This window comes from Lipotes vexillifer, unplaced genomic scaffold (assembly GCF_000442215.2).
Source record: "Lipotes vexillifer unplaced genomic scaffold, Lipotes_vexillifer_v1.1 scaffold1691, whole genome shotgun sequence".
Taxonomy (NCBI): Eukaryota; Metazoa; Chordata; class Mammalia; order Artiodactyla; family Lipotidae; genus Lipotes; species Lipotes vexillifer.
The window spans coordinates 3282755-3301018 of record NW_006789046.1 but is presented as its reverse complement, the minus strand read 5'-3'; the positions used below and the strand labels follow the sequence as shown (position 1 = coordinate 3301018).

Below are 18264 nucleotides of genomic sequence, written 5' to 3'. Positions count from 1 at the left end.
CTGGGGCGGGGGTGGGGGCACTCACTTGACGGCGTAGGTCATGCGGTCGGGCCGCACGCACCTCAGCAGGCACAGCTTCTGCAGTGCCGTTCTGTTCTTCCACTCCTTGGGGAAGGTCTCCTTTTCGGGGGCTTCCGACTCCACGAGCTTCTTCCACCGCTTGGCGGATCCCTCGATGTCGCTGTCCAGGTTCTTGAACTCATCCATCTCCGAGAGGGCCTGGGGGCAGACGGCCTTTCAGCTCTCTGCCATCCCAGTGGGCGCCTTCCCCCGCGGGCTCCGGGAAAAGCATGACCATGGGGCCTGTCGCTCAAACGATGAGCTGCTGGGGATGAATGGCTGGGACGAGAGAGGAATCTGATCGGGGATGTGACTCCTGGCTGCGTCTCCGGGGGCTCTGGAACAGGGGCCCTGCTCATTCCAGGGGGCCGCCTTCCTCTGGTCTTTCTGAACTGACACAGTGGGGGCCCCAGGATTCTGAGGAATAGCCTTGACACTTTGCATCTTCCTGGAACTGAGGGAAAGCGGTGGAGGGGCGACCCCTGGGCACACCCTGGGGCCCATCGTGGCTCAGCTTTGCCGCCTGCAGGGACGTGATGATGAAGTTACTGCGCTCCAGTAGGACAGCACAGTCCCCGTGAGCTGGCAGGCAGTCCATCAGTGCCAGGTCCCACCTCCGAGGCCTCCTCATTCTACTGAATGTTACGGCCGGGAGCACCTTGTAAACACGTCCGGGGCGAGCAGGAAAGGCCGCGAGGTGGGGAGAGAACAGTGTTCAAGTCTGAAGGCCAACCTTGATGCCGCCCCAACCCTGATGCTGCAGGAAGTCCACGGGTGACACGACCCCGGCCTTGAACGGGAACCGCAGAAGGAAATCCAGCTCCACCGGGTTCAGCTCCTTCGTGGACAAGACCTGAGGGGCCGTGGGGCTCGCTTAGACGTTGCCCTACAACAGGGGCTCATACCCCTTGCCTGCAGGGGTAGCACTGTCCTGCCCCTTTGGGATCAGCCCAAAGCTTGGTCAGCACCTTGTTTGTTTTTAAATCGCGGTACAATACACACAGCATAAAAATGTACCATTTAAACCCTATTATATAGTCTAAAATCCAGTGGCATTTAGTGCATTCACACTGTTGTACAACCATCGCCACTGTCCAGGTGCAGGGCTTTTTCATCACCCCAGAGGCAAAGCCCCTAGCCTTCAGCAGTCCCACCCTCAGGCAACCATCGGTCACTTACTCTCTGTCTCTACAGATCTGCCTGTTCTGGACATTTCCAGTAAATGGAGTCATACAACACGAGGCCTTTTGCATCTGAGTGTGTTTTCAAGGTTCATCCACGTTGTAGCACGTGTCGGTGCTTCATTCTTTTTATGGACGAATAATGGGCCAGCGTATGGCGAGGCCACATCTTGTTTACCCAACAGTCCGTCGTTGGACGTTTGGGTTGTTTCTGCCGTTTGGCAGTTGTGAATAATGCCGCCATGAATGTTTATATGCACGTATTTGTTTGAATACACGTGTGCAATTCTTTTGGGTATACACGTTTTCTGGTCACATTCGAAGTCACCTTGCCACTTGTGCGCACAAGCTCCCTGGGCTTCTAGCAGGCCCTGTCTTGGTCACTGAAGTGGCTTGTTGGGCAACTGGCCCAGCCCCTCCTTCTCAGATGGACGGCAGGGGAGCCGGGGCCGCGGTCACTCTAACCTCCCCAGTCAGGAGCTCACACAGCTGCTTTCTCAGATTCCACAGAGAGTTTCCCCTGAGTCAGGGTCTCTCTCTCTCTCTTTTTTTTTTTTAATCTTAGTAAAATAAAAAGTTCTTTGGGCCTGAAAATAATACATTCTACTCTGGAAAATTAGGGGGAGCATCAAGGAAACTTATCTTGATGTGCTCTTAGCAGGGAGAGAAACAGGGAACCCGTTACTCAGAGATTCACATGGAAGAGAAACCTCCTTAACCTGGACCCCTAATTCCAAGTTGGAGTTTGGATGGAAAGCTGGGTTGACATTGATGCCCAAGCTAGCTATGAAATCCGTGTTCCCAATAACATAACACGGTGCAAACAAAGTGGTGGAGAGGCTGTTTAATCAGTTTAGTGGAACCAAAATCTTTAAATATTTCAGCAGGCCTGTAAAAACAGGGGGCATGTTTACTCATTAGTACCTTTCTTTGCCATCCACAGCGGGCTAACCGCTAAGGCGGGACTGTCGGCTCGGCATGACTTGAAGGGACTAGAATGACGCCTCTCTTTAACTGACCTCCCCTTCAATGGCTCCCATTGGGACACCCATCCTGGTACCAACTCAAGAGCCCAGGTGTGTTCCGCATATTGTTAAAAATGCAGGTTTGGATCCACTGGGTCTGAGCCGGAGCCTGAGAATCTGCATTTCCAACAACCCCCCCCCCCCCCAGCTTCTCCCCCAGCATCCCACCTCACCCCACGGGGCTCCGGTGCTGCCGGTCCAAGGACCACACATGGGGCATCGAGGCCAGATGTTACCTGAAACGCCACCTGTGCGAGGAAGATGAGTTTGTCTCGCTCGAAGAGCCCGCGGGCCGTGTACATGTACACGGAGTAGGTGATCTCGTCCGTCAGGTTGAGCACACGCTGTTTGACCTCGTCGGCAGGGGCGGTCTTCTGGATGGCCTTCTCGAACACCACGTTGAAGGCCTGGTCGGGGAGGGGTGGGTCACCGAATGCAGGGGGCTCCATGCTGCCCATGTGGGCTCTGGGGCACTGCTCGGACCCGGGTGCTGGTGCTGGTCAGACCTGGTGCCCGGGGTCCCAACCCCCCCCCCGCCAAGCCCACCTGCAGCCTGGGCCCCAGATGCAGCCGCACCTTGAGCGAGAACTGGTAGATGGGGTTGATCTTGCTGAGGTCGTTCAGGATAAAGTACAGCAGGGACGCCCTCCCCGCAGCTGGCAGATAGTTCTCTCTCGCCTCGTTGATTTTAACTTCTGTGATTTTTGCCTCTTGCACCTCAAAACAAACAATCAAAAAATGGGCAGAAGACCTAAGTAGACACTTCTCCAAAGAAGACACACAGATGGCCAACAGGCACATGAAAAGCCGCTCAACATCACTAATAATTAGAGAAATGCAAATCAAAACCACAGTGAGATATCACCTCATACCAGTCAGAATGGCCTTCATTAAGAAGTCTACAGGGCTTCCCTGGTGGCGCAGTGCTTGAGAGTCCGCCTGCCGATGCAGGAGACGCGGGTTCGTGCCCCGTTTCGGGAATAAAATCAGAAAAGAAAAAGGAGAAGTTACATCCAACACCACAGAAATACAAGTGCTCATAAGAGATTACTACAGCTATATGCCAACAAATTTAACCATCTTTAAGAAATGGATGAATGCCTAGAAATGTACAATCTCCCAAGAAATAGGGAGTATAAACAGAACAATTTCCAGTAATAAAATTGAATCATTAATTAAAAACTGACAACTAACAAAAGTTCAGGATTAGATGGTTTCACAGGTGAATTTACCAGACATTTAAGGAAGAGAGAAGACCTATCCATCTCAAACTCTTCTAAAAAATTAAAGAGGAAGAAGTGCTTTTTCACTCATTCTATGAAGCCAGCATCACCATGATAAAAAAACCCAGGGCCAGACAACACAAAAAAAAAAAAAAAAAAAAAAAAAAAAGAAGTCTACAAATAACAAATGCTGGAGAGGGCGTGGAGGAAAGGGAACCCTCCTACGCTGTTGGTGGGAATGTAAGTTGGTGGTTGCAGCCACTATGGAGAACAGTATGGAGGTTCCTCAGAAAACTAAAAATAGAACTACCATCTAATTCAGCAATCCCACTCCTGGGCATATATCCAGACAAAACTATAATTCAAAGAGACACATGCACCCCTATGTTCGTGGCTGCACTATTCACAGTAGCGAAGACATGGGAATAACTTAAACGTCCATCTACAGATGAATGGATGAAGATGTGCCTGGCGGGCATCCATGCGCCTTGACCCTGCCCCGGGCCCCCAGGGGCCCCCATGTGGCTACGGCTTCTCTTCTCAGTGACCATCCGCCCAGCTCCCATGCCCTCTGTGTGCTCCGGCTGGGGGTGCAAGGGGGTAGCCCCCAAGATGGTCTTTTACCTTTTCCTCAATCTCGCTGGCCATGTGTTTGGTGGTCTCCAGATTCTCAACTAAGGCTGTGTCTCCCAGAAAGTTCCCCGATGCGGCCGACAGACGGGCCAGCAGAGAATCTTCCAGCTCTTTCAGAACAATCTTAAATTCATTCTGAGACTTGGTGAGGTTCGCCTGCAGGAGGGGCAGAGACCGGGAAGGGAAATCAGTCGCTGGCACGGCCTGGTCCCCCAGCTGGGGGGCTCGGGGGGGCTCAGGGCCAAGGCCCCGGGACTCGGAACGGGAGGAACACGGCAAGCCTGGGAGAAAGGGGCCGGAGTGGAGGCCCCCAAGCAGTGCGGGGTAGGGGGCCCTGCACCTGGGCCTTGCAGCTGCTTGTCATGTGCAGCAAGAACGTGGGGACCATGGGACATGAGTGGGGCCCGGGACCCCTGTGAGCCCACGTGTATGGGTCAGCCAATCAAGGAAGGGCCTGGTACACAGGGGCCAGCAGCAAAGATATTCTCGTGGGGCAGGAGTTCGGTGCTTTAGGGCAGCCCGGGCACTGCTGTGACTCCTGTTCTTTCAGTGAAGCCATCACTTGATTTAGAATTAGATTTGGGAGGCAGCCGGGGAGGAGGAGTGACTCATTCTGTCGTACCAGACACACTCAGTGTGACAAGCAGGGCACCTTCACAGCCGCCAGACGCCTGGGTCACGGTGACCTGCCCCCTGCTGTCTCAGAGCTGCCTGCCCCCGCTCCTCCTGTCTCCACATACCTTCAGCTGCTCCAGATCTGGGCGCTCTTTGGCCACCACGGTGGCCAAGAGCTGGTCCTCGAGCCCGTCCCTGGTGACCAGGAAGTTGATCAGGGTGCACTGGGCCTGCATCTCGGGCTTGTAGTGGGGGTTGTAGTGCTTGGTGTGCAGCATCAGGCGGAAGTTGGGGTGGTATTCCACCTCTTTGTCACCGATCTTAATGAACCTGGCGGTCGGCGGACGGAGGGGTTAGGAGGGTCCCCGGCGACCAAGGGATGGCAGCACAGACAGACCGCCTTTCCCGCCAGCCTGGGAGGAAGGTCCAGACTTCTCAACGACATGTTTCACTATAAAGCTGCTTAGAATAAAGGTCTTCCAGAAGCCATCGGCACAATTTTCCACTTAACCCTCTAAAAGTATTTCCCCTCTAAATGCACAAAATCATGTTGGCATATTGTGCTGGGGTTTACCCTGATTAATAAATAATCTGAAACTTGGAAAAAAAAAAAAAACAACAACCCACAACCATCCCTCTCTGGGCTGTGACCGGCCCTTCTAGAAAATGCACCTGCTCTCTCTCTGGCCGGGTTTGTTCTGATTTTATAGGAGCATTTACTTGACTCTGGCTGCACGTCTTATTCATCTGGAAGCCTCTGCAGAAACACTCTGGCCTGGGCTCCACCCAAAAGCCATTAACATCAGAAAGATGTCGACATCCCAATTCAGAACACCGGGGCATCCCTGGAGCTCCCCAGGTGAATCTGATGAGAGGCCAGGGTGGGAACCCGGGTCAGCTCACCCACCGTGGGGGGCGGGGGGTCGCTTCTCTCTGGCTCCCCACTCTGCTCTCCCCTTTCTGGCCGAGCTCACATTCTGGGGGGGCCTCTAACTTCAGCCCTGGGTATCACTACTCACACCAGGCCCTTCTCAGAGTCTAGGACATCAGCACATTTATGTCACCTCTGTTCTGGGCTTCTGCCTGCACCCCTGCATTTATAGGTGGCTCAGATCAACTCCGACCTTTACATTTTTAAAGTTGATTTAATTTTTTTATATTAGAAAAGCAATACAGGGCGTTCCCTGGTGGTCCAGTGGTTAGGACTCTGTACTGTCACTGCCAAGGGCCCGGGTTGTTTGTTCCCTGGTCGGGGAACTAAGATCCCATAAGCCACATGGTGCAGCCAAAGAAAAAACAGTAATACAAGCTCAATGCATCAACAAATGAACGGGTAAACAAAATGTGGCAGATGCACACAATGCAATATTATTCAGCCATAAGAAAGAGCTACAGCTCAGATGAACCTGGAAAAGATACTCAGTGAAAGAAGCCAGGCACCAGTGTCCTAAATGCCACTGAACTGGTCACTTTTGGTTAATTTTATGTTACGTGAATCTCACCTGAATAGAAAGAAATAGACTCAAGATTTGCAAAATGCGTGGAAACAGAAAAAGAAGATGACCATTAAGGATCGCGATCTGCAGGCAGAGTCGCTAATAAACTGTTGGTGTAGGTCTTCCTTCCTAATTGGAACGTGGTCCCACAGTTGCCAGTCTCTCCCCTGGGAGCTGGGGGTCCCTTTGCGCATTTTGCTGAAGCCCCTGCTGCCTCCCAGGAAAGGAAATGCCCCGCCCTTTCTCTCAGTCCAGAGGCCAGACCTCACCACTGAGGACGATCTCGTGGGTGAACCCGCGGAGGTGGACGCTGCCACTCACTTTCCCTTTTTGATTGTGTTCCTGCCCAGCAGAGGGTCTAGAACCGGGTCCACGGTCTCGCCAATGTTCTCAATGAGCAAGGTGTCCCCTTCTGAGATGGCCTGCTCGATGATATCCAGGTAGCTGTGGGCACAGCACAGGGGCCGTGAACGCCCTGGGGCCCAGTGACGGTGCAATTGCCTGCCCCAGAGGGATCGAGAGAGGTGACCGAGGGGCCAACAGCTCATTCCTCTCCCAAACGCCTCCCTCCAGAGAGGAGCTCAGGGCTTCTGCGTAAATCACCCCCAGGCTGACAGGAGGGGTGGTGAACGTGGAGCGCTTCATGGCTATTGAGCCAAACGTTCCACAGCTGCGTCTCCTCTCACTGCCCAGCACACTGGGAAGGGTCCCAGTGCAGCTGTGTCACGGCCATTGCTTCTCATCTATGACGATGGGAGATGGGAAGATGACCGCCCGCAGCCCCCCGGCTGGCAAGTGACCAACGCAGGCAGGAGCACGGGTTAGAGTTAGCGTACGGGTTAGGACTAGGGCACGGGTTAGGGTAAGTGTTAGGGTTAGGAGGCCAGTGCTGTCCCCCAGCAGGAGCGGCAGGTAACGGGGGAGAGAGGAGCCCCGAGTTTAATTCTTTACTGCCAGTGCCCAGGGCCAAGTACTAAAGAAATCCACATGTGGGTCAGTGCTTGTTTTCAAAGACCCATCCATCCATTTAGCGAGTATGAAAGGCCCCAGGTGGACTTCCCAGCACCGTGGCCCGGCCGGCCGGCCGCCACCTCTCGGAGCCCCGACCCCACCCGCCACGGCCGAGCACCTCTTCTGTCCCAGGCGGATGGTCCTCAGCTTGCTGCCGTATTTGTTTTTGATCCACTTGATGCCCTGCAGCTGGGCGTCCACGAAGAGGGGCCAGCGCTCCGTGTTGCACAGGATGGTGGCATTCTCTGTGGACATGCGGTCGCTGGGGAGCCCCTGGTTGTTCCAAGTGGCCACGTCTGCATCGTCGGTCAGCAGGCTCAAGGGATCCAGACCTTCTGTGAGCGGGATGGGGACCTGCCGAGGGGGCGATGTGGCCTTACTCACCACTCAGCGGAAAGCGGCTCTCCGAGCAACACGTGGGCCGCCGGGCTGCGTGGGGGATGACAGCCATGCATTCGCATCACCCTGAGGAGCAGCTTGGAGCCCGCCCAGAAGGGATGTCGGCGTCGGCCTCGCAGGCCCACCGTCTACATCCTGAGTGGCTGGAGCCTCCATCGCAGGAGCAAAGGTGCCATCTGGCTGGGGCTGCCCTGCCGGGGACCTCCCCAAAGGTCCTGAGTGATGGATGCGACAGGACCTCCTACCTTTAACTGATTTATATAAGGGATCCAAAACCTCTCCATTAGCTCATTTCGGTATTTCTTGGCAAAGTAGCCCACGTAGGAGACGAAGGCGGAAATCAGCAGCACGTCCCCGCACAGTGTGGCCCCCTGGCTTTTGAAGTTCTCCACCGATTCGGCCCAACGGATGTTTTCTGATGCTAATCCTCCTACCAGCCTGAGATGGGGACAGGGGTCAGTGGACAAAAGCACGTGTGTCGGGCGGGGAGAGAGGACGGACTGGAGGACCAGGAAAGGCGTGCCTCCACCTTTAACACGCCAGGGACCTTCCAGTTTCAAATCCTTACTCTGCTCAGCGGTTCAGGACAAAACATGCTTTGGGGGAAGTTTTGGGCAATAAATGCTTGAGGGAAGCAAAACTAATGCTTTCTGGAGGCGGTTGGGAACACCGAGTTTCCCTTCCCCAAGGGGCCGACGTCATGTGGATGCTGACGCTATTTGACCACATCACCCACGTGCCAAGGCTGCTGCCCGGACACCACTGAGCGTGCGCTTTGGGCAGCGGGAAGTCCAGAGGCGGCCCCCTGGCCCTGTGTGGAGTGGGGACTCCAGGGTGTGCCTCATGCTTCTCAGGCCACCGGCTCGAGGGCTGGTCCCCGACCCTAAATGGCACACCAGGAGTCTGAGAGTGTTGACAGGTTTGTGCTTGATTAGCCTGAGGTCTGGCTTTAGCATCCTCCGAGCAGCCTCCTTGCCAGGGACCGAAAGGCCACTTTACCTTGGTAGAGGTGAGTCCACATCCCACAGGAGGCCAGGCACACAGCCTGGGGGTCTCCCGGGGTTTATCTTATCACTTTGTGTTCAGAAAATGGGGGCTGGGGGCCTTGCTGCCTCCACCTGGGGCATAGCCCCCCAGAAAGGCCATTCTGTGGGCTCATCCCTTTCGGGGGGTGGTGTCTGAGGACAGGAGGGGCCCCTCGGAGGGAGTAAGGCACCTGTTCGCCAGCGAGATCACACTATTGGTGGCATCAGCCTCCTGCTGACACTTGATTTTCTCGGCTGTCGCTTTTTCAAATGCCGACGTCAGGTTGCTCAGGTTGGCGTTGAGTTCCTGAAGGAACAAGACAGACAGGCCCTGAAATCGGGCAACGCTGGGTGTCCCCGGCCCTCCTCCCGGGAGGGCCGGGGACACGGCCGACGCCGGCAGCCTCCGGGGTGATCAGGTCCCCACATCGGCCTGCGGGCTCTTGCGCTGCTCCATAATTCATGGCAGCGGCTGCGCCGACCCCTCTCAAACGGAGACATGGACCAGCCGCGCCTGCCGACGGCACTCACAGCGATCTTGCTTTTGATGCGGGAGAGCTTCTCCTGCGCCTCGGCCAGCTCTGCGTTGGCCTCCTCCAGGGCCCGCCTCTTGGGGGCCACGTCGCAGTAGACCTCGTAGAAGCGGACGATGTTGAGGCACCAGGAGCACAGGCCCGCGGCGGCCGTGGACTTGGAGCGGATGAACTCGGGGTCGAACGTCGGGTTGCCTTGGTAGGGCCTGGAGCAGGACAGCGGGCGCTGAGGACGCAGACCTCCCGCCACCCCCTGTCCCGCCTCCAGCTCCGCATCCGTCCACCGCTCCGGTCCCCGTTACCAGCAACAGGACGGGGAGCACATTTAACTTTGTTTTTCTGTATCTTAGTGATTACAGAAAGAAGAAGAAAGAAAAGAATGAAACTCAGAATTCTGGCCTCTGGAGTAGAATTTGGAGGGTGAAGGGCAACGGAAGCAGTGATTTCAAGTCCTATATTCTAGGTGATGCAAGAAAACCTGTGTTGTTGTTTTTTTTAATCCTCTCTGCTCCTGCTGCTTTATATGGCTGGTCTCATTTTCATTCTGCGACGACTCCAGTCCTAGGCAAGAAGACTGGGGTTCGGGGGCGTCAGCAACTTGGCCCAGAGCAAAAATGCCAACAGGAAGTGTTGGAACCAGGGTTTCTTCACCAAGTTCTCACATCAGGGGCCGCGTGTCAGGTGCTGTTCTGAGCGCTGCCCATATGTCAGGTCCTGGAGCCGCCCCTGCCCTGGCACGTGTCCTCACGCCATCCGACTCTGGGCAACAGGCCCAGAGAGGCTGAGTGTGTCTCCCAAGGTGACACAGCTTGGACTGGGCAGTGCAGGAATTCACACGGAGCCAGGCTGCCCCAGAGGCCAACCCCGCTCCCCCGCACCCCCCCCCACACAACGGGCCACTTCTGCGTCCCCTCAGCTCAGTGCCCAGTTTTCAGGGATCCCCAGTGAGGCTAAGCCTCTAAGGATGAGACTTACAAGAGGTGATGCTAAAGAAAAAAAGGGGTGATGTTGTAGGTGTTATTGTACAAGAGGGATGAGGAAAAATGCCCACAGATGCAGTTAAGATGCTCTAGAAACTAGAGCACCTTAACTAGAGTTTTTAAAATAATGGCAACGTCATTGAGCACAACAGACTGACCTGTCTGCAGGAAGAATTCTAAATGGACAATTCAAAATAATAATTGAAGTGTGATTTGAATTTAGGTGGGGAACACAGCCCATCACCTCCTCGCTCTGGCATATTTTACGCTTCATTTAGGCAAATGGTACAATGGGTCTGCGTCTTTTAGGCACACTCCAGACAGCATGGGGAGGTGGCAGTTGAGAAGTTTGCTGGGTGACAAGGAGGAGACATTTATCATGGCGTTATTTATGACGGCAGAAACGGAGACAGCCTAAAACCTCAGCAACGCAGCTATAGTAAGTAAATTACGGTTCATCTGTGGCAAAAAAAATCAAGCTGATCAAGCGTTCTGACAACATAGGGAGAAGTCTTTTTCCCCCCACGATGTTAAGTAAAAGATAAAAAGCAGAGCAGATAAGTGCATATACACAGTATTCTTTCAACTACAGGGAAAAACACTTGAGAAAAAAGACTGAAAGGAAATAGGCCAAATGTTGACACAGGCCGCTCCCTGGAGGTGGGTCTGTGTTTTTCTTGTCTTTTCTCTTAAACTACTCCTTAGTCATCAAATGTTTTTCGATCGTCCAGCCCTTTTCCTCAACAGATGGAGCTGAGAGAGGTTGGAGTCTCACCTGGGGTCATGCAAGGGGCTCCCTTTCTCAGTTGGGGTCCGGTCAGGTCGGCCCTGAAATCGGGTTGCCAGGGGACGGCCAGGCAAAGAGCGTTCACAAGTGCAGTGCTCACCAACGCTAGCGCATTGGATTTATGGGGCAAAACATGGAGGTCCCCCCTGTACACCCTTCCCAAGTCCCACTAGGACCCTTTGCTGGAGTGCTTGTACCTGGACAAATATCTCCTCAAGCAGCAAAATACAAAGAAACCATAAGGGACTAAAATTACTACATGCATTCACAGTTGGGGCAAATTATGAACAAAAAGATACAAAAAGGCTAAAACCCAACTGCCTCTTCTGAGGTGTCGGAGCAAAAGCAGGGTCCTGTGAATGATCCCTGCACACGGCACCACCAAGCGGGTGGGCAGGCCACCTAAGCCCCGCCTCCGACCCCACCCACCGATCCACCCCTGCCCTCCCCCCATCTAAGGGATCAGCTCACCCCCCCACCCCGCAAGCAAGGTTGGGGAGACAGAGGGTGATGAGGCTCCCCGCAAGCTTGGCGTCATGCTTCACCTTGACGCCCGGGCAGCTCAGGGGCAGGCAGATTCGCCCAGACTGCTGCCTGCTGTCTCTGGGGGTCCCACCTCGCTCTGTGCCACCCAGGACCCTGTGCCGCCCAAGACCCTGCCCACTCCAGCAAGCATAGACTTCCCTTGGGACCATGAGGTATGGGGCCAGGGGCAGGCGGGGGAAAATTTGGGACCACACCGTGCCTGGACGTGACGTGCTCCCAACAGGACGAGGACTGAGCTGACCCCATGGGGGCAGCCGAGCCCCGACTCACTTAAATGCTTTCAGGCAGGCCTCAGGGATGTGCTCCTTGTCAAACTTTTTCAAGGAGTCCAGGAAGGTGTCCACTTTGCCCATCATGATTTTCGCAGCTTTCCAGCTCTGGTCCTTGGGGATCTTGCCCCCGGGTGCAGTCAGAATCATCACGGCGGCTGTGACATTGACCACGGCGTCTGGGGGGGACCCGAAGGACTTCAGCTCTGTCAGGTTGTTCTGCAAAGACAGACGGACAGACTAGAATGGGGATTTAGCCCCGAGCAGGACCAGGAGGCCCCCGGTGATGACCCCACGGCGTCTCCTCTCTTCTCAGGCGTCGTGATCCCCGTTTCTTCCCCCTCCTGCCCTCACCTTATTCAGAGTGTCAAGGGCCTCCTGTGCGGCCAGTAGGGCCGGCTCTGCCTTGGCCAGGTCTGTTTCACAAGCTTTTTGTTTCTCAGCAACATTCTGGAAGGAAGGCAGATGGGAAAGATGGATGCAGGGGTCCGTCTGGGTGGCGTGTGTGAAGCGGGGGGGCCCTGGGCGGTGTGAGGGCAAGGAGGGGTGAGGAGGGGTGACGAGGGGAGTTGCCCTTCGCTCTCGCTTGCTGGGTCAGCGTGTGAAGCCTGCCTTTCCCCGCCCTGCCTCCTTTGCCCCGAAACGCTCAGGTTAGAAGGAGCTGGGTGTCAGCTGACCTGGGATTCAGGGAGGGGAACTGTTCCTTCTCTTGGCTCCAGCTTCCAGGACCAGAGGGGAAACCTGGGGCCACACAGGCCACTCCCTGGCTTTGAGGCCTTATTTCTTGGTGCCACTGTGTCATCCCTCCAGGATGGACCATTTCAGAGGTACAGCCCATCCTCCCCTTAAAGTGAGAACACCTTCATTCACGCATGCACGCCTTCATTCATTCATGCACGCATTCGCTCTTTGGCTCGGGAAGAACCCCTCTGAGCCTTCAGGCACCAGGCAGAGAGACCAGGAGAAGCTTGGTAGCTATCAATCAGGAGTAACGTCTGCGTGACAACGGAGATGAAGAAACCAGTCAGGGCTGGGCAAGGAGGAAGGAGGACAGAAAGAAGAGGGGGGTCTCTCTGCAGAAAAGCTCCCGGATTCTCCTGGAGAATCCCATTCCGTACCTTACTTTAGGGACGTGTGGGACACGACTCAGGGAACAGGGCATGGAAGGCACTGACTTGGCTGGTGGTGCTGGGAAGCTCCAGGCTTCCCTGGAGCATGCCTGATTGGGCCATTTCTGGATCAGGGGTTGGAGAGGGGTGGACACCCAGATGTTAACAGCTGCATGTGAGTATCAGACGGCAAGTCCCTGAGTTCAGGGTGCAGGTGTGGGTCCTGGCTTGGATCCTGACTATGTCATTTGCTAATTTTGAGACCTCGGGGCACATTGCCAACCACCCTAACAGGGCTGTGGTCATGCAGGTTACAATGAGGGATGGAGCAGAGCTCCTGGCTACCCCACCTGGCCCGGGACCCTCCGCGCTCCAGCACTGGTGGGAAGGGAAGGGCTCAGGTCCCCCTCCTGTTGGCCTTGGAAGGAGGCTGTCTCAGGCAAAGAAGTGACTTGCTGCTGTCCTCCCTCTCAAGAGACAGCAGACAATTACTGGGACTCTTAATTTAGACACTCACACAGGTGCATGACTAATGACAAAAAAGGCATGCAGGAAAAGGCGATGAGAAATCAACCCAAGCACATGAACCTTCAGCGTGGAGCCCACCAGGGCCAGTGGCACTGGAACATCTCGGGGCTCCAGGTGCAGCAAGTCTGAGGACCAGCGCTCCGAGGAAGGCTTCTCAAGGCTTAACGTGCTCACAGGCCACCGGCACCTCACTAAGATGCAGACCTATTCAGCAAGAGCCGGAGCCTGGGAACCTGCATTTCTTACCAGCTCAGGAGATGCCGCTGCTGGGGCTTGGGAGGGCAGCCCTCTGCTAAGCTGGGGGCCCTGCGCTTGGGAGAGACGCCCTCCCTGCGGGGTTCCTGCTGGCTTGCCCGGGCCCATAGGAGATACTGGCCACCAGGCGAAGGGGCCCAGCTGAGCAGAGCCGCGTGCCGCCGCCCGTCTGCTCACCTTGTTGATGGCTTCCACCTTGATTTCTTCCTTATCAGCAACGGCTTTCTCTTTGCTGACTTTCTCTGTTTCCACACCCACCACGTGGATCAGCTTGTCCGCTTTCTCGTTTTTCTGCTTGAGCTCAGCCTCCTGAATCGCCAGCTTAGCTTTTAAATCATCCACCTAGAGGAGGAGGTAAGGGAGACAGGCAGGCTGGGGCCCTGGCCACCGCACGCTGCTCCCTACTCGGCCGGGCTGTCCCGGCCTGGGACAGTACGGGCTGGTGGCCATGGGAGCCGCGGGGCCCGAGCAGAACAGCAGGCTGCCCGTTGCTTACCACTCCCTGTGACGCATTTCTAAGTGCTTTTTCAGCTTCTCCAAGGTAAGTATTTACTGAGCACTGACTGTGTACACAGGGTCGCAAGTATAAGACCCATTCCTGTTGTTCAAGGAGGTGGCAATCAAGGTGGCCGGATAAAAACAATGTCAGCAGAGGCAGGGTGCTGAGGAGTTCTGGGGAGGCTGGTGGGGCTGTGAGAGTCTGGAGCCGGGGATAAAAAGCTCCCTCGGGCACTCGGGTGAGGCCCTAGGCAGCCAGGCGGAGGGAGTTCTGGGAAGTGGTAAGTGATGGGCTGAGACACCCTTCCCCATCTGGATGATTTCTAGCACGAGGAGGCCACCGCTCCGTTGCTGTAACCGCCCTCTCCTGGGTGCATTTCCTGTGTCCCAGGACCACTCCCAGAAGGTACCTTTGGGGAAAAACAAACGCCTGCTGAGCCGGGCTTCTCCCTTGTTCCTATCCAGGGAGGGAGCAGGCTGTTTCGTGGCTCCAGCAAGCTCTGTCCAAGGAATGGACAGCCCCAGTACCGTGTTCCCCTCTCCGCCCCCATGGCGTGGCCTTGGCTCCGTGCAGCAGCCTGTGTCAGGGGCCACCCTCCACCTGTGCTTTTGCAGCTCCAAGGCCTGCAGCAGCTGTTTACCAGGCTCCCGCGGAGACGCCAACAGTGGGCAGTAAAGAGGGAGCCGGGGCTACACCACGGAGGATATTTAAAACCAGGCAGAAAACTTAAATATTAACACGGCGTGAAAGTACGGCAGATGCTCTTCCATCTGGGCACCGCAGTGTGAACGGGGCTCCAGGATCCACCCGCCTCCACGGGCTGCACTTGACTGGATGAGCAAACCTCACCAGACACGGGACCCCCGGGAAGCACCCGACGTAACGTCAGCACCTGGAAGGCGTTTGGGATCCACCGTCTAGGTTAAAACCCGTATACTTGCCGTGGTTTGCCAGTGGAAGTTTCTCCGAGGCAGGGGTCCCGGTCCCCTTACTTTGTGTCACATGCCAGGGGGGAAGGTTCTGGAAGCACATCCTGAGGCCCCAGCTCTCCTACCTGAGAGGCTGTGCTCTGCAGCTTCATCAGCCCGTTCTCCAGCCTCTCGATTTTGGCGACCAGCTCCATCCTCTTCTTGGCTAGTAGGTTCTGGTACAGCTTGATCTGCTCCAGGAAGGTTTTGGGCGTGGTGTAGTTGTAACGCCTCTCGGTGGCGAGGTACACCTTGGACATCTCTTTGACGGTCGTGTGCACGTAGGACATGAAGAGGCTGATGGAGGCCTTAACTTCCGGCTACAAAGACAAGACAGAACCATTCATTCCCCGGTGCCCTGACGGAAGAGGAGGCTGCTGGCCACAGTGGACCACAAGCTGGGTTCCCTTCCTCGCTGAGGACCCTGGATGAGTGGTACCCGCTGTGTCAACCTTGGTTCAGCTGTCAAATGAGGCTCAGGACAGCAGGGTCTGCAGGGCTCTCGTGGGCGACGGTGGTATTGCACCACGAAGGGGCCCGGTCAGAGCCAAGGTTATTACTATTCCCTCTCTGACTCACACACTTGCATATACAACATGCTTGAATAACCAGGTAATTCCTGCAAGCATTTATCGGACATTTCCTGTTCCAGGCCCTGGGGTTTTAGTAACTCCTTTCCTAGCCCGTTCTGGCCCGCGTCCACGCCAGGGTCACGGCCCCACCACCTGGGCCTGCCCCACCTGCCCGAAGACAGGCACTAGGAGCTTTGCCCCAGGAATTGTTCAAGGGACATTAACTGTAATTCAGGTTAATTTGGGAATGTGTTCATCCGACACACGCTTCTTTGGCACCTACTCTGCAGCCCTCGCTGGTGCCAGCGGTGGGGCCATTCGCCGGTCCCAGGAGGCCCCGGCCGCTACAGGCACTCGGGGTGTGGAGGACACGTGACGGCGGCATTTCTGGGAAAGGCTCAGCCTGCAACTGAACCCTCTGACAGTGATAAGCAGGGGGCTTTACCCATCTTTAAAAACTAGGGAAGAGGTTAATTTCAGGCTTGTTATTCCACTTAATAACTGAATATGCGTTCAAAATAAATCAGACACGATAACCACGTGGGATTTAATCTAGGCCTGCGTATCACTTGCATCAGCTGGGTCACAGGTTAATGCCCATTTCTAGGCCGGCAATGAACACAAATGGTGAATGCGGGTACTGTCTTTCAATAAAAGAAAGACACTGTGGGGACTTCCTTGGTGGTCCAGTGGTAAAGAATCCGCCTTCCAATGCAGGGGACGTGGGTTCAATCCCCAGTCAGGAAACTAGGATCCCACATGCCATGGGGCAACTAAGCCTGCAGGCAAAGATTGAGCTCGTGCGCCTCAACTAGCGAACCTGCGTGCCACAAACTACAGAGCCCATGCGCTCCGGAACCCATGGGCCACAACTAGAGAGAGAAAACCCGCATGCCACAACTGGAGAGAAGCCCGTGCACCACACGGAAGAGAAGCCCGTGCGCCACAAAGATCCTGCGTGCCGCAACTAACACACGGCCCAGCCAAAAATAAATAAATAAATAAAATGTTTTTAAAAAGAGCCTTTAAAAACAAATAAAAGAAAGACACTGTAAAGGAAAAGGAAAAAAAAAAAAAAGAGAACAAAAAAGAAAAGAAAAGAAGGCTTATATCACCCCGTCTTACTTGTCATGCCCTATAAAAGGCGAGTCAGGGCTTCCCTGGTGGCGCAGTGGTTGAGAGTCCGCCTGCCGATGCAGGGGACACGGGTTCGTGCCCCGGTCCGGGAAGATCCCACATGCCGCAGAGCGGCTGGGCCCGTGAGCCATGGCCGCTGAGCCTGCACGTCTGGAGCCTGTGCTCCGCAACGGGAGAGGCCACAAGAGTGAGAGGCCCGCATACCGCCCCCCAACAACAAAAAAAAAAAAAAAAAAAAGGCAGGCCAAAGGTGAGGCAGCAGCCCTGGGCAGAGCCCTGGGGGCAGAGCCGTGTTGGAGCCCAAGGCAAGAGGAAAAAGTGTGCGCCCGCATACACTTATCAAAGTAAATACGGGCTCTGCAGTCGGCTCCAATCAGGGACTATGTTCAAAGCCCGAGCTGCTCAATCTGTTCACACGTGGGATCCCCCGGAACCAGCCCTGTGGGCCCGTGGCCGCATGAGGCCCGGGTCCCCCAGCTGATTGAAACGACCATTTCCCTGGCACAGTAACTCAGGGCCAGAAAACCAACAAACGGCAGCCTGTCTTTGTTTACAATTTTGGTACTTTTGAGCATTTCAGCATTAATGTTGATTTTTAAAAATACTGCATTAAAACATCACTGATCTTGATTAAGTTTTTGGTGCCCCCTTAAGTTTTGCACCCAAGGCGAGTGCCTCAGCTGCCTCACCCTACTCCCGGCCCGACGGGGACCCCTCCCTCCCGGCTCTGTGCCCCGTGACTCACCTGAATCCCCTCGGTGTTCTCAAGGAAGTGAGTGCTGACGGACACCAGGGCGTCCTCTGGCCACTCATGGAACCAGTCGATGGCTGTGCAGTTGACCACGGCAGGGAATTTTCTTGCTCGTACACGCAGGATGGAGCCCACGGGGGAGAAACACAGGATTACCTAGAAGTGGACACAGTTGCTGCTCGGTGCTGGGGCCGAATCGCGCTGCTTTTGCAGAAAGCCCCTTTAGAAGGAAAAGCTCTCTGCGTGGTGTCTGTCTCCAAGCGCAGGGGTGGGGAGAACATGCCCAGGTCCGGCATGGCAGTGTGGCCATCGCATCACGATGTGAGGGTGCAGGGGAGCCCCGAGCCCTCCTGAGGTGACCCCACAAAGGGGGAAGGAGGGCTGGGTGCAGGAGGGAGTGGGGCGTGGGCAACCACACTGGGTAGGTGAGGTCCCATAACAGGGAGGGCTATGGTCCTTTAGCAGATCTGGTCCTTGGGGGCAGGGAGGAACGAAAGCAGGGCCACCTGGCCAGGGGCAGCTGTCCTACTGGTCACGGACGAGGAGGGAGAGAAGGACCCAAAGTGCTCTCGGTCCAACTTGGGTAGCTCAGCCAGCTTCCCCAAGGGGGAATGTTGAAGGTCAAGGTGAACTAATCTATTTAAACGTGCTGTAGTGGGGGG

General features: G+C 55.4%; 1 protein-coding gene across 1 annotated transcript in view; it reads right to left on the bottom strand.

Annotated features, from left to right (window-relative positions):
• Positions 1–18264, bottom strand: part of DNAH17 (dynein axonemal heavy chain 17) — a 115481-nt gene that overhangs the window by 21307 nt on the left and 75910 nt on the right. The window contains exons 55-70 of the mRNA XM_007462391.1: positions 17597–17758; positions 15229–15462; positions 13853–14017; positions 12138–12233; positions 11785–12002; positions 9200–9407; positions 8860–8975; positions 7889–8081; positions 7363–7598; positions 6555–6677; positions 4863–5067; positions 4114–4278; positions 2843–2983; positions 2503–2673; positions 794–913; positions 26–219 (exon numbers count right to left, since the gene is read on the bottom strand). Of these exons, the coding sequence (XP_007462453.1) occupies positions 26–219; positions 794–913; positions 2503–2673; positions 2843–2983; positions 4114–4278; positions 4863–5067; positions 6555–6677; positions 7363–7598; positions 7889–8081; positions 8860–8975; positions 9200–9407; positions 11785–12002; positions 12138–12233; positions 13853–14017; positions 15229–15462; positions 17597–17758 (2747 nt within the window). The remainder of the gene's footprint in view (positions 1–25; positions 220–793; positions 914–2502; positions 2674–2842; positions 2984–4113; positions 4279–4862; positions 5068–6554; positions 6678–7362; positions 7599–7888; positions 8082–8859; positions 8976–9199; positions 9408–11784; positions 12003–12137; positions 12234–13852; positions 14018–15228; positions 15463–17596; positions 17759–18264) is intronic.